Here is a 14,896-nt window from a genome sequence, read left to right as displayed (position 1 = left end):
CTCGAGACTTTTGGCAGAGTGCCAAAACCACAATAAATATCGACACCTCCTCTTTCATGGACCTGAGGTTGTTACTTCACCTCTGGATAAGGCTAACCTCTTTTTAAATCACTTTGTTTCTAATTCTACCCTCAATGATCAGGGACACCCTCTTCCTGATTCTCCATCTCGTACAGACTCTGATATTCCCGTTCCATTCATCACTCCGAAGAAGGTTGCCAGAATTATTTGTACTCTAGATGCCTCAAAAGTGATGGATCCTGATAGAATCCCTATGATTGTATTGAAGATATGTTGTCCTGAACTGTCATCGATTCTTTCCAAGCTATACAACCTGTACTTGTCTGCTTCGGTGTTTCCTTCATCCTGGAAAGTGGCTTCTGTTGTCCCTATTTTCAAGGGAGCTGGTGAGCAGTCTGAGCCAAGAAACTATCATGCCATCAGCCTGCTTCCTGTAATAAGTAAGGTATTTGAATGCTTCAACGAACAACTTCTCAGCCATCTGGAGGCCAATAAACTTGTCACTGACTGCCAGTATGGCTTTCGCCATTTTCGCTCTACTGGTGATCTGCCATCGTTAATTACGGATCATTTCAACAGGACATTTGAGCTCAAGGGTGAGGCTCAATTAGTTGCTTGGGATATCTGAAAAGCCTTTGATAAAGTGTGACAAAAGGTCTGGTTCACAAGTTTCAGTCATGTGATGCATCTGCAGTGACGCATTCAATCATTTCAGCTTTCCTTACAAATTGCATGATGAAGGTGGCACTTGAGGGTCAATCTTATCCTACTTGATCCATTAATTCTGGTATTCCACAGGGCTCAGGCCTTGATCCCACTCTGTTTCATGTTTATGTCAATGATCTTCCTGATAATGTTCTGCATCAGCTGGCCTTTCGGGTACATCTGCTGATTCACTCAGCATGAGTCATGAGGTTGGAGTTTCGCTGGACAATGATTTAGAGAATGTATTGAAGTGGGGGGCATGACTGGCTGGAAACCTTCAATGCAAAGAAAACTAAATTGTTGGCGATGTCTCACTCGAGAAACAGGTATTTCCCTTCCGTCCACATGGGGTCTTCAAGGTCAACAGAATCATCTGAGCTTTGGCTTCTTGGTTTGGCTATCTGCTCTAACTTTGTTGGGAAAAGTACATTTTTGGTATTGCTAAGAGTGCTTGCAGAAAAAAAAAAAATCTGAAAACCCACTCTGTGGGAGTACCTCCCATGCAGCTTCCCTTCACAGGGCAGGTCACCGGATGACGGGATTGGGGCAAAGCCTTCGGGACCCCCAATCTTTGATGATAGGAGGGAAACCACAGGGGAAGATTTGATTGCGGGAGTGTGTCGGGGTGGTGCTGAGGTGTCGTCCACCACACGGCGGTCTCCTTGAGTTAGCCTGAGGCGGTCTCTTTGGGTTGATGCCTGGAATGTCTGATCCCTAAGAAAGCTTGATCACCTGTCCCTGTTATTATCTGAGCTCAAGCGTTTGGACATCGGTATTGCAGCACTCTCTGAGGTTCGGAGACCGGATTGCGCCGAGATCATGGCGGGTGGTTACACCTACTATTGGGCTGGTCGCTCTGATGGTTACCATGCCCAAGGAGTTGCTGTAGCTGTGTCCTACAAGCTGACTCCAATGATAATTGAGGTAACACCGGTCAACAAGCGTATTATGAGACTAAAGATTCGTCACTCCTTCGGTGTCGTTTCCCTGGTCTTTGTCTATGCTCCGACTGAAGCGAGTGATCTCACCGTGAAAGACACATTCTACGCCACACTCGAGTAAGTGGTTGATCAGTACCCCAGGCGAGATACTCTTCTCGTCTTGGGGGATTTCAACGCATCGACTGGAACTGATATGGATGCGTGTGTTGGTCCCCATGGGTCTGGAAATGTGAACCAGAATATAGTCCGGGAGCCAACCGATCAAAATTAAAAAAAAATTGCCCGGTCTGCTATAAAATTTTTGTGTTGATTTTCATAAAGAGACACCCTTTGAGTATATGAAAACCAATGTTGGCAATGGTGAAACTCTTGCGCAACAACACAGTCAACACTTTTGCGAGCCCCCTCTGATAACACAATGTTGGCAAAAGCGAAGATGTAGGATGGGGGTAGGGGTAATTCATATTGTCCTAAAATCATAACCACTAAACCTATATACACAAATGACCCCTCTTATTAAAGAGGAGTTCATTTCCTATATCACAATTGGTGTAGATTTAACCTACCTACAATTGACAAGGTTATATGTCAAACAACAAAAGATTTATGCAACTCAGAAATGCTTGACTATCAATGGGGTCAGGAACAAGAACATACTTTTACATGCCATGGTTTTAAGGAAGATAAAATTAGAAATGGATTAACACAATATTGTGACATGAAACATCCTCTTCAGAGGAAGAGTCACTCTCTGAAACAACTCCACCACATGAACCTCTCTGACCAAGGCATATGCATGTCACTCAGCAAGGCACAGCAGCCTTTTTGCATGAACATCGTTTCAGACATTTGGATAATTTGCACATGCAAGACACCGTTTTGTCTATGTTTGGCTTGGCTGGCTTAGACATGAGAATTGGGACCAGTTTTCCATTGATAAGGGTTCTGCCAAATGTTGTGGCTGGGGGAAGTGCTCGGTCACTGAGATGTGCACGTCTATACAGAAGCAATTGATATAATGCTCTTAAAACAAGGAAGTAAAACGCATCTTCTGTTGCTGGCAGTGACCTAAGGTCTAATTTTGAAGAGACAAACATATGCTGCCTGAGGGTATCCAAACAGCTGAACCCTTTTTGGCCATGCAGAGCAGTCCAGTATACTCTGGCCTCATCAATGACACATTCTGTTGCTGCCATTTCACTATCTCTTCCAAAATCAACAAGGTGGGGAAGGTTTCCTATCAGTCCCAGAGAAACCTGTGCCGCTCTTCTTTTCACAGGAACACAGGCATCATCCCAACTGACTGGAAGAGGGGCCTTGTTGTCCCTCTCTGGAAAGGGAAGGGTGATCGCCAAGACTGCAACAACTACCGAGGGGTGACGCTGCTCTCAGTGCCGGGCAAGGACTTTGCTCGGATAATTCTTGATAGGGTTCGCCACCATCTGCTTGAGCACCAGCGTCCAGAGCAGTCAGGCTTTACACCAAAGAGGTCAACGATTGACCGTATCCTTGCCCTTCGTGTCCTCACCGAACGCAGACGAGAGTTTCGGCAGGGGCTGCTTGCAGCCTATGTTGATCTCTGTAAAGCGTTCGATTCAGTGAATCGGGATGTCCTCTGGAGGATTCTTGGTCTTCGTGGGGTGCCACCGAAACTGATCGATCTGATGTCTGAACTCTACTCTGGTACTGAGAGTGCTGTGAAGTGTGGTGGTACCATCTCTGACTTATTTCCAGTTATTACTGGAGTTCGTCAGGGATGTGTACTTGCCCCCACACTTTTCAGCACTTGTATGGACTGGATTTTAGGGAGGATGTCGGAGAGATCAAGTTGCGGTGCATCGTTTGGCAATGTCAAGATCTCGGACCTTGATTTTGCAGATGATGCAGTCATCTTTGCGGAGACTTTAGACATCCTCTTGGGGGCCCTCGGGGTGCTGAATGAGGAGTCGGAGCCGTTGGGATTACGGATTTCTTGGGTCAAAACTAAGATCCAGGCTTTCGGTGACATCTTGGATGCTGCTGTCCTGTCTGTGTCTGTTTGTGGTGAGGATGTTGAGGTCGTGGATAGATTCACTTACCTTGGCAGTGATATTCATGTCTCCGCAGGTTGTGAGCCGGAGGTCAATAGACGTCTGGGTCGGGCCTGGGGAGTCATGGATTCACTGGATCATGGGGTGTGGCGCTGCCGGTACCTGTGCGGGAGGACGAAAGTCCGAGTCTTCAGGTCCTTGGTACTTCCAGTCTTGCTCTATGGGTGCCAGACTTGGACTTTGACCAAGGATCTGAGACAGAGACTTAATTCCTTTGGTACCAGGTCTCTTCGGAGAATCCTTGGCTATCGCTGGTCGGATTTTGTGTCCAACGAGCGGTTGCTGAGAGAGACTCGGATGAGATTTGTTACCTGCATAGTCCGTGAGCGTCAGCTGCGGCTGTATGGACATGTGGCTCGTTTTCCTGATGCTGATCCTGCTCACCAGATTCTCTCAGCGAGGGAGTCTCATGAGTGGAGGAGGCCAGTGGGCCGACCACGTGCCTCATGGTTGCAGCAGGTTGACCATCATCTCAAGGAGATGGGGATGGGCCTGGCATCTGCCTGGGGGATGGCCAGATGGAGGCCCCTGGAGTACCGGCGGAAAGTGGACGCAGCGACGCACTGTTCTGGCACATGCTCCCATACCTGACCTGACCTCTTCTTTTCCCCTTCTGAATGGGTAGCTCACTGTGTCACATCCACACAACACATATGTGCACAGAAGTGTAGCTGCGACATCAAGAGGATTTTCTGGTACTTCTTGCTCAACACTTCTACCAGCTCATGAATAGGTAGGTATTGATTCTGCCGTTGTATCCAGAGTTCTTGCAATGTGTTCAAGCAGCAGAAGTGATATATACACAGCATAATTATGTCTGTATCTGTTGCATGCACAACAGCTCGATGGTGATCAAGATATTCCACACAATATGCAAGATGAGCAATAATCCTTGTGTCTGCCTCTTCATGTTCTTCACAAGGTAAGTCCAGAACTGAACTTGATGCTGATGTGATGGAAAGAGTGTGACCTTTGTTTTCCATCATACCACCAAGAATGATGGTCACTCCATCCGGAATAGCTTCAGGACTCTCACAAAGGGAAGTGCCAATGAAGTTCTGAAGATTTCCTTTATTTCTTGGATTCTTCATGAGTAAATTCCAGTCCGGAATTTCTAGACTCTTGGATGGTGAGAATTGTCTTGCCTGGTCTGTCTGGTTTCTCCTCTGCTGCTCATCACCCTTCAAAGTATGGCTATCATCAAAATCATACTGATCACCAATGATGTTGACACAGTTGCACATTTCAGGTTTCAACTGCAGGAGCTTGCGAAGATACAGCTGGGGAAGTTCACCAAATGTTTTCGCACCCATTTTTTGGTATTTATTTACAAATGCCATTGTGTCTACCAGATAAACTGTGTATAGGTCACTCTGTGGTAATGATGGCAGCTGTAAAACAACATCCTGCTCAGCTTCAGCAATTAGCACTGCCACGAAATCAGACTTGTTGCCTTTGCGCATTACAAACCCCTGTGCTAAGCGTGGATCAACCTCAAACAGGGATGATGGGTAGTCTGTCCACTCATGGGAAAATGCAATCTGTCTTGTGACTGGGTCGGCATCTCGATAGAAACACAGCACACGTGTAGCTGCAGTCTCATCTTGATAGATCCTGATTAAACTCTGTTGCCTTGATGGGTTTGATTTCTTCTGTGAGGAGAAAGTTACCAGCTTCAGTGGTTCAATCTTAATAGAGACCACCTCTTCTGCTTTCATAATGGCTTCCATGCCCTTAGCTTGAGCATGGACCAAGTCTTTCGAAGCATCCTTCTCACCAGTTGCTCTATTGAGCAGATCCACTTGGTTGTTACACTGGAATGGGTTTATCATCTGCTGGCATATCACTTTCTTGATCTCCTCAACATGCATATGTTCTTCTGTTGCCTGCTTATGTGTTTCTCCATGATGAGTAGATTCCTGTTGGCCTAGATTAGCCATAGACTTTATGTTCTCTGATACAGCTGTGAGAAATGGTGCTGTCTTCACATATTTATCTCGAGCAGCTGGTGCCTGAGATATGCCTTTGAACAGCGATGTCTTCCCTTCATTGTTATATGTCTGCTCCAGGGCCATGTCACTCCAAACACCATTGAATTTTCCTTTGGAAGAGTGAACTGTGAAGTACCCAACCTGGATCCAGCAAACCTTAACCGAACTGTGTTCAATAGAGTAAGAGGATTTTGGGGGTAGGGGTAACTTTGGTTGACAAAAATGTTAATTTTCTCTTTAAAAATTGATAGAACTCACTCAAATTTGCTGTTTTAATTAGCCATGGATACCATGTTCATATCACATTAAGAGAAATTAGTATTCTAATGCAGCATCTGCCTATGATAAGAAAAGTTCTAAAGGCCATCTTCAAAAAACGTTATTTTTAAGGCATTTTTCACAAAATTATGTACTTTTACGAGGTTTACTTCCACAAAGGCAATTTTTTTTGTCATTTTACAATGCACTGATTGAATTCTTACATTTAGTTCACATTTATTTTTAATGAATGTGATTTTTTAATTTTTTTAGAAATTTTATTGACAATTACTGTTTTATCAAATTTTTCAAATCTTCCTCAAACAAAAACGTCCGCCAAAATTTTTCGCAAGAGCTTATGAATTGCCAACATTGGTTTTCATGAACTGCAAACATATATCTAAACATCCTGGGGGTGTAAAATTTTATAGCAGAGGCTGTAAGGTCCAACCCTAAAACAGCCTCGTACACAGGTTGGCTCCCGGACTAATAGCACTAAGTTCCTTGACTTTGCAAGAAGTCATGGACTTAGGGTGGCTGGTTCATAGTTTCAGCGCACACAAGCTCATCGCTGGACTTGGTATTCCAACGTCGGTGGTGTGTCAAAGGAGATTGACCATGTCCTCGTTGATGGTCGCTGGAGGATGATCCAGAACTGCAGGGTCTACCGGAGTGCTCAGTTCCTCAATACTGACCACCGGCTTATTGTAGAAACTCTTAAGTGGCAGCTTCAATCCAGGAGAATGGTACCATCCTAGCCTCGGCTGAATGTTGGCAAGCTCAAGGGTAGAGAGGGTAGCTGAGGAGTTTGCGAACAGGCTGAGTGGAGATTTTGGGGGGGGGGTTGGGTGCTTTGGGGGGTGCTGAAGAGTTGTGGAGTGCCTTCAAGACCACCGTCCTTGATGTTGCCGGTGGATTCTTGGAACTCACTGGTGGGCGAAGAAGAATTTTGTCTCTCAAGGGACACTGGATACCATTGCCCAGAATTGCAGGGGCAGGCTGAATGGCAGAGCTGAGCTGTTCAGGGAGCTGAGGCAAAAACTGTACGTGCACCAAGGGTGGACAAGGAGGCCTATGTGCGAGGATTCTGTGAGGGGGTAGAGCATCACCTGTGGTCAAGTGATTCTCGTCCTGCTTACAGGGGAATTTGCGCATTGCGTTCGTCCAAGCCCGTCCCTCGGTATACTGCAGTTAGAGCAGAGGGTTATAGGCTCTTAACAGAGGAGTCCGAAGTGAAGGCCCATTGAACCAGTTACTTTGAGAGGCTGTACCAGACTGATCCACCAGCTGTCGAGTTGGATGTCAGGGGTGTTACAATCCCTGTTGTTGACCCTCCAATCAACTGTGGTCCACCTTCGTTTGAGGAAACACAGGCTGCGGTGAACCGGTTGAAATGGGGTAAAGCTCCTGGGATTTGTGGCATCCATGCTGAACTTCTTATGGCTGGTGAAAATGCTGCACTCGTGTCGTTGCATGCAGTTCTGTGTTCTGCCTGGAACACAGGCATCATCCCAACTGACTGGAAGAGGGGCCTTGTTGTCCCTCTCTGGAAAGGGAAGGGTGATCACCAACACTGCAACAACTACCGAGGGTTGATGCTGCTCTCAGTGCCGGGCAAGGTCTTTGCTCAGATGGTTATGGACAGAGTTTGCCACCATCTGCTTGAGCACCAGCGTCCAGAGCAGTCAGGATTTACACCAAAGAGGTCAATGACTGACCATATCCTTGCTCTTCAGGTCCTCACTGAACGCAGGCGAGAGTTTCGGCAGGAGATGCTTGCAGCCTATGTTGATCTCTGTAAAGCGTTCGATTCAGTGAATCGGGATGCCCTCTGGAGGATTCTTGGTCTTCGTGGGGTGCCACCAAATCTGATCAATCTGATGTCTGAACTATGCTCTGTGAGATGTGGTGATACCATCTCCGACTTATTTCCAGTTGTTACTGGAGTTCGTCAGGGGTGTGTAATGGCCGCCACACTTTTCAGCACTTGCATGAGCTGGATTATGGGGAGGATGTCGGAGAGATCAAGCTGTAGTGCATCGTTTGGGAATGTCAAGATCTCTGACCTTGATTTCACAGATGATGCAGTCATCTTTGTGAGAGAGACTAGATATCCTTGAAGGGGCCCTTGAGGTGCTGAATGAGGAGTCGGAGCAGCTGGGAGTACAGGTTTCCTTGGTGAAAACTACGATCCAGGCTTTCAATGACATCTTGGATGCTGATATCCTGTCTGTACCTGTTTGTGGTGAGGATGTTGAGGTCGTGGAGAGATTCATTTACCTTAGCAGTGATATTCATGTCTCTGCTGGCTGCGAGCCAGAGGTCAACAGACATCTGAGTCGGGCCTGGGGAGTCATGGATTCACTGGATCATGGGGTGTGGCGCTGGCGGTACATGTGCGGGAGGACGATAGTCTGAGTCTTCAGGTCCTTGGTGCTTCCAGTCTTGCTCTATGGATGTGAGACTTGGACTCTGACCAGGGATCTGAGATGGAGACTTAATTCCTTTGGTACCAGGTCTCTTCGGAGAATCCTTGGCTATCGCTGGTCGGACTTTGTGTCCAACGAGCGGTTGCTGAGACTCAAATGAGATTTGTTACCTGCATAGTCCGTGAGCGTCAGCTGAGGCTGTATGAACATGTGGCTCGTTTTCCTGATGCTGATCCTGCTCACCAGATTCTCTCAGCGAGGGAGCCTCATGAGTGGAGGAGGCCAATGGGCCGACCACGTGCCTCGTGGTTGCAGCAGGTTGATCGGCATCTCAAGGAGATGGAGATGGTTCAGGCATCTGCCTGGGAGAAAGCCAGACGGAGGCCCCTCGAGTACCGGCAGAAAGTGGACGCAGCGACGCGCTACTCTGGCGCATGCTCCCATACCTGACCTGACCTGACCTAAGAGTGCTTCCAAGCCAGTTGTCTTTATCGAACGCAGAGGTATTTACCTCCTGATACCGTTTTGTACCTGTATAAGACAACTATACATCCCTTCATGGAGTACTATTGCCACATTTGGGCTGGAGCACCAGCCTGCCACTTATCTTTACTTGATAGGCGCCCCAGTGAACCTGGTTTGTGTGGAGATGGATTCAATTCTTCGACCGCTCTTTCACCGTAGGTCAGTTGTCACTCTTAGTCTGTTCTACAGATATTTTCATGGAAAATGCTCTGAACTTTCTCACTTGGTTCCTCCTGTACGAGTGTTTGGACACAAGACTCGGTTTGCCATCTCTGCACACGCATGCACTATAGCTGATCCAAAGTGCAAAACAAAAGGCGATGGAGATAATTTTATCCCTCATGCTATCTCGCTTTGGAATTCACGACCTGTAACGTGCTTCATATTATCCTACGATCTCCCAGTTTGAAGAAGAATGTCAATTAAGTGTTTAAGATGACTGACACAGTGCCCCCTGTAGGTTAGGGCAGGAATTTGGCATTTGGCCAGGCTGCCGGCAATAGCTCACCTCCTCTTCACAAAGTACACAGTGAGATATTTAATGTCCACCAACTAATGCCGACAGACGAGATGCCCAGTTTAACGTTCATCCGAGGAATGGCATAGACATCGATGATTCGACTTGCTTGCGAAACACCAGATGACAATTTATAGTTTGGATCGAGATTCAAGCCAACCCGAGATGATGCAAATTGCATTTGCAAGATGACATTTTGTTGGAAATATGCAAAAAATCCACTTCCTTTCACATACCTTATCTTCATCATCAACTAGTGCATGGTGGTTCAAAAGCAGCTTCACAGCAGCCTCTTGTCCCTTGCCCGCTGCCAGGTGTAATGCAGTACGGTTTGTCTGGCAAAAACACAAATTACTTGTTGTGTCTGTCACCTCTCCTCTCAGGGACATTTATTTATTATAAGGAAAAGTGGGGTGGTGGGGGAGATGTGACTAAGTTGAAGAAACTTTAAATGAAAAGAATAATGAAAGGGAGGATTATAGCAGACGTAGAGGAGTTTCAGGAAGCGGGGTAGGAATAACAAAAAAAGAGGAAAGCTTGGGAATAAATGAGTAAGCAGAGAGAAGGGACATGTAGGAAAAAATTGCGTGGGGGGGGGGGGGACAGTCTGCTATATTTTGAACATAGATAGATAGACCTTTAACATTCAAGAACAAGGAAGTGTAAGTAATACGAAACCCCTCTTACGTAGCTCTTGGCATTCACGTTAACTCCCTTTCTTAAGAGCTCCGTGATTCTGTTCAAGTCGTTTCTTTTTGCAGAGTCATGGAGATCTTTTTCAGACTTGAGCACTAGTAGTGAGATAAGACAAACGAGAACTCACTGATTTGTACATTGACACAAGTCTGGGGGATGGGGAGTCCAGTAGATGTAGACCCACCGACCCACCTTCCCCCTGTTTTCAGGAAGGGGAAAAATACATTACACCCTCAAATCAACAACTAGATCTGTTAAAAACAACATTTTTGCCTCATTTATGGTATTGGCCCTGAATTTTTTTTGACAATTTCTAGGGCAAGAACACTCACCCCTCCCGACACTCCTTTTCACAATGCTGTATCCGCCTCTGCATTAACCTTACATTGTCTTCATTAACCCTGAGTGTCTCCTCATGCAAAAATGGCGTATAGATTTACACCCTTCAGGGTGTTTGTGGGATAGGGATTTGATCACGATTGCAAACACCCAAACCACGTTTTCATGCCTCGTTTCAGTGCACCTGTCAAGCACGTGATAACTTTTATCCCAGCAGAGAGACCTAATCATCAAATCAACCACTGTAGCGCAAACGCCCAAAGAACAATGTTAAACCCGTACAGTGCGATGGTGAAAGCGACACATAATAGCAGATCGAGGAACGCCATGTGCAATAGGCACGGCGGAGAAGAATAACGCGTGTCGATCGCACTCACAGACATCATCATCCGAAGCCAAATCATCGTCCATGTTTTCCTGCAAAACGCCGTGCTAGGTGCGCCGGTTCTCAGGTGGTGTGGCCACGCCCAGTGATAAGTGTGGCCACGCCCGTGATAAGCGCCTTTACTCTGCGCCTGCCCTGCGATGCGGCCCTTCCCACCACGATGAAAGCTTGTAAATGCAGCCGCGTATTTACGTAAGCTTTCCATTTCTCTCCACGCTTTGCCACTTTAAGAAAGCCCAAGGATTTTGTTTCCAATCAAATTATTTTAAGTTTGAAAGCCAGTTGGGCCGTTTCCTATTCCCATCTGAACCGCTGGCTCATGGATGTCTCACCAACCTGCAGCTACAAAAAAGGAATCCAGCTACAAATCCCACATACAATATGTGCTGTTCCATTGTCTACTGTCCTTGCAATTCATGTAAAAGTGGACTGATGTCTACTGTGCATCACTGCATGTGATCTATGTACAATCTCCCCAATGAACCAATAATATCCACAAATCCTCCATGAGAATCCTATGAAACAATTAACGGGACAATGAAACCAGAAAAAATACTTTTTCTTTATTGTCCATTCATTCAAATTCTAATAACTTACATTTGTGCAAGTGCATGTGATATAAGCTTTTAAAACATTTTCACGCCAGCATTATGATGCCGTCGACTCACAATTAGAATGACTTTCCTTCACCATTGCAAACAAATAAAATTATCATCGAAATGCATTTATAAATGTTCCTGATGCACAGCGGCACATATAATAACTACATAAAAATATCATACGTTACTTGAAGAATTTGTCAATCGTGTTCTTGGATGGGGAATATTTTGCCTTCTTCATCGGAGGCTTTTCTACAAGTTTATTCCTGCGTGGAAAGAAAATGCACAGAATGAGTCAACCATGTGAATATTCAAATGTTTTGGGTAAACAATCATCTGAGTCCAGTTGTGGAAAGGTTGCTGATGAGGGAGCATTTTAGCTGGGGGAGAAGGGGGGTAAAAAAGAATGGGTGGGAGAAGGAGGAAATAATGTTTTGATGCAGCTAAGATGAAATTGTACAATCTATGTGAGGTTAGGGAACTAGTGGGTCAATTTACATATTCCACAAAAGAATAGTTTGCCACTCATCCACTTTCCTTGCTCAAGTTTTATCCCTTTTCTCCCCTCTCTTTGGCTTACTTTTATTGATTTTTTTAGAATACCGTATTTTCACGACTATAAGGCGCATATAAACGTCTTAGATTTTTGTCAAAATGTGCGACGCGCCCTATAGTGCAGTGCGCCCTTTGTGTGTCGTCATTGTAAGGCGGACGTATTTGTGAACATTAGAACTGGGGGTAAATGTGGGCGTGGCTTATGTATAAAAGAACAGGTATGTGCGGTATGCAGAACATTGCTGTTTTAACAACCCCGAAAATGGCAAAGAGACACGCTTATGAAGCTCAGTTTAAACTGAAGGCGATCAGCTATGCGGAGGAACATGGGAATCGAGCCGCGGCGAGGAATTTCCAGATCAACGAGTCGATGGTTCGAAAGTGGAGGAAGCTGGAAAACGAGCTGCGACAGGTGAAGAAGACGCAGCTGAGTTTCCGTGGAAACAAGGCGAGGTGGCCAGAGTTGGAGGAAAGACTTGAGCAGTGGATCGTTGAGCAAAGAGCAAGTGGGAGGAGCGTTTCGACGGTCACGATCCGACTGAAGGCAGTATCGATAGCGGAGGAAATGAAAATCGAACATTTCCACGGAGGTCCGTCTTGGTGCTTTCGCTTCATGAAACGGTGCCATTTTTCCATCCGGACCAGGACTACGATAGCGCAGCAACGTCCGGCGGATTATCAAGAAATGATGGAAAACTTCCGCTCCTACTGCAGCAAGCACATCTGCGACAAACGGATCCAGCCGAGCCACATCACCAACATGGACGAGGTGCCGCTCACGTTCGACATCCCGGTGAGTCACACGGTGGAGAGGAAGGGAACCAGCACGGTGGCGATACGCACAACGGGGTATGAGAAGGCTTCGTTTACTGTTGTGCTTGGCTGCCACGCCGATGGACAGAAACTGCCGCCGATGGTAATTTTCAAGAGGAAGACTTTGCCTAAAGAGACGTTTCCAGCAGGCGTCATTATCAAGGCAAATGAAAAGGGCTGGATGGACGAGGGAATGATGAAGGAGTGGCTGAGGCAGGTGTATGTAAGAAGACCGGGTGGTTTTTTCCACGCATCACCTTCGCTCCTGATTTATGACTCTATGCGTGCTCATCTCACCGACGACGTGAAAATACAAGTGAAGCAGATGAACGCTACGCTTGCTGTGATTCCGGGAGGCTTGACAAAGGAACTCCAACCGCTGGACATCGGCGTGAACCGGCCGTTCAAAGTGAGGCTGCGAGCGGCGTGGGAGCGGTGGATGACCGAAGGAGAGCACAGCTTCACAAAGGGTGGAAGGCAGTGCCGGGCGAGTTACGCCACAGTTTGCCACTGGATTGTTGATGCCTGGGCTAACGTGTCTGCTGGCACTGTTGTCCGAGCTTTCGCTAAAGCCGGCATCATTTCGGAGGAGCCGCACGGTGCAGAAAGTGACTCTGACGGCGAGGAAGGTGGACCTGCTAGGTTGGGTTTAGCGCAGTTCGATTCCGAAACAGAGGATGAGGATTTCGATGGATTTGATTAAAGACTATTACCGGTATTTGATTGTTTTAGTATTTTTGTAACTAATACTTTAATAAAGCACAACCAAACTCAATTTTGCTCCCGATCTATTTTTAAATACGCACACTTGTGTGCTTGTGTGAGTGTGTTGTTGTACGGCGGACGTACGTAGTAGAGGATATTCATATAAAACCCGCGCCCTATCGTGAGGAGCGCCTTATGTGTGTGTCAAATACAGGAACGGCACACACAACTGAGACTGCGCCTTTTGGCACGGTGCGCCTTTTGGTCGTGAAAATACGGTAAAAAACACACACACCTTGAAAGAATGCTATGATGCCTTTCTGCCACAAAGTAACAGACTGGGCTAGTTGGTAGGCTTATCTTTGGGTATGTTATCCACCACTTCGGTGAGTTGTTAGACATTTATGTCTGGCAATATCTTGCCTTCTTCTGAAGGACCTCTGACATGCATAACGTGAAAAAATTGGAAATAGCATTTGCTGAAAGTTTTTGTCTGGCAATGACGATAGCAGCATCTTGTTTCACTTGGTCTAGATCTACTATTTTATTTGTAGATGTGTCTAACCCCCCCCCCAACCCCCCCACCCCTTTTGCATTTCATTCCACAAGAACATCTTTCCTGAACTTCGTGGAAGTATCTGCCTTTATTAATATCAAACCTCTTCAGGTCTTGTCTTACTTTGTTTCTCTAACTCAACAGGCATCCATGTGCTATGTGGGACTAATTGACAACCGTCCAAATCGGAACTTCTTTGGGATGCGGTTGTCTTCCATCTGAACAAAATGACCAAGTCAAGAGTCTTCTGGCTGCAATAATATCCTCTCGTGAATTCTCCATTCAACGCTGTCTCCTCACTCGTTTACAACTATGCCCTGTCCATTGTAGTGGTACCTAATATGCTTTGGAGACATTGTTGTGAATAGCCTCAATGTTCCAGGAAAAAAAATCTCTCTAGTTGGTCAATGTCTCAACCCCATACAACAGCACAGTAAACTCGTCTTTTCATATTCAATAAAAGATCATTGTCTGTGAATACAGTTCTATGCACACTCCAAACATTCTCGAGCACAGGCTGACTTCCAAGGACAAGGTTCATTGTGTTATCAGGGTGTACAAACAGAGGAGGTATAATCAACAGTCTTGAATGAAAATTCAATGAGGGCGGTGAGGGGGAGGAGGGCAGTGTGTTATAATTGGAACCACAAACCTTTTTTACCACTAGCATTTGTCACCAATATCTTGGACAAAATTGTCCCCCTATAGTTAAAAAATATTGTGCAATACATAAGGTCAGCACTACTTATTCACAAATGGCGATCACATAAC

The 14,896-nt window shown here is 46.0% G+C and overlaps 2 protein-coding genes across 11 annotated transcripts in view; both read right to left on the bottom strand.

Annotated features, from left to right (window-relative positions):
* Positions 1–11,027, bottom strand: part of ANKDD1B (ankyrin repeat and death domain containing 1B) — a 126,090-nt gene extending 115,063 nt beyond the window's left edge. For 3 of the 7 annotated variants that reach the window (XM_085874542.1, XM_085874545.1, XM_085874546.1), the window contains exons 1-3: positions 10,890–11,027; positions 10,165–10,268; positions 9,714–9,812 (exon numbers count right to left, since the gene is read on the bottom strand). In XM_085874542.1, the coding sequence (XP_085730668.1) occupies positions 9,714–9,812; positions 10,165–10,268; positions 10,890–10,923 (237 nt within the window). In that variant the 5' untranslated portion in view covers positions 10,924–11,027. Of the gene's footprint in view, positions 1–9,713; positions 9,813–10,164; positions 10,269–10,505; positions 10,731–10,889 lie in introns of those variants that run through there. The other 4 variants (XM_085874543.1, XM_085874547.1, XM_085874549.1 and 1 more) reach the window with 2 other exon arrangements.
* A 413-nt stretch (positions 11,028–11,440) lies between these two features.
* POLK (DNA polymerase kappa) overlaps positions 11,441–14,896 on the bottom strand; it is a 65,668-nt gene continuing 62,212 nt past the window's right edge. For 3 of the 4 annotated variants that reach the window (XM_085874536.1, XM_085874538.1, XM_085874537.1), the window contains one exon: positions 11,441–11,762. In XM_085874536.1, the coding sequence (XP_085730662.1) occupies positions 11,681–11,762 (82 nt within the window). In that variant the 3' untranslated portion in view covers positions 11,441–11,680. The remainder of the gene's footprint in view (positions 11,763–14,896) is intronic. The other variant, XR_015056379.1, reaches the window with a different exon arrangement.

The sequence above is a fragment of the Eptatretus burgeri genome, chromosome 3, assembly GCF_056783735.1.
Source record: "Eptatretus burgeri isolate ZD-2024b chromosome 3, Ebu_testis_v1, whole genome shotgun sequence".
NCBI lineage: Eukaryota > Metazoa > Chordata > Myxini > Myxiniformes > Myxinidae > Eptatretus > Eptatretus burgeri.
The sequence above is the reverse complement of the archived record's forward strand: the minus strand, read 5'-3'. Positions and strand labels throughout refer to the sequence as shown.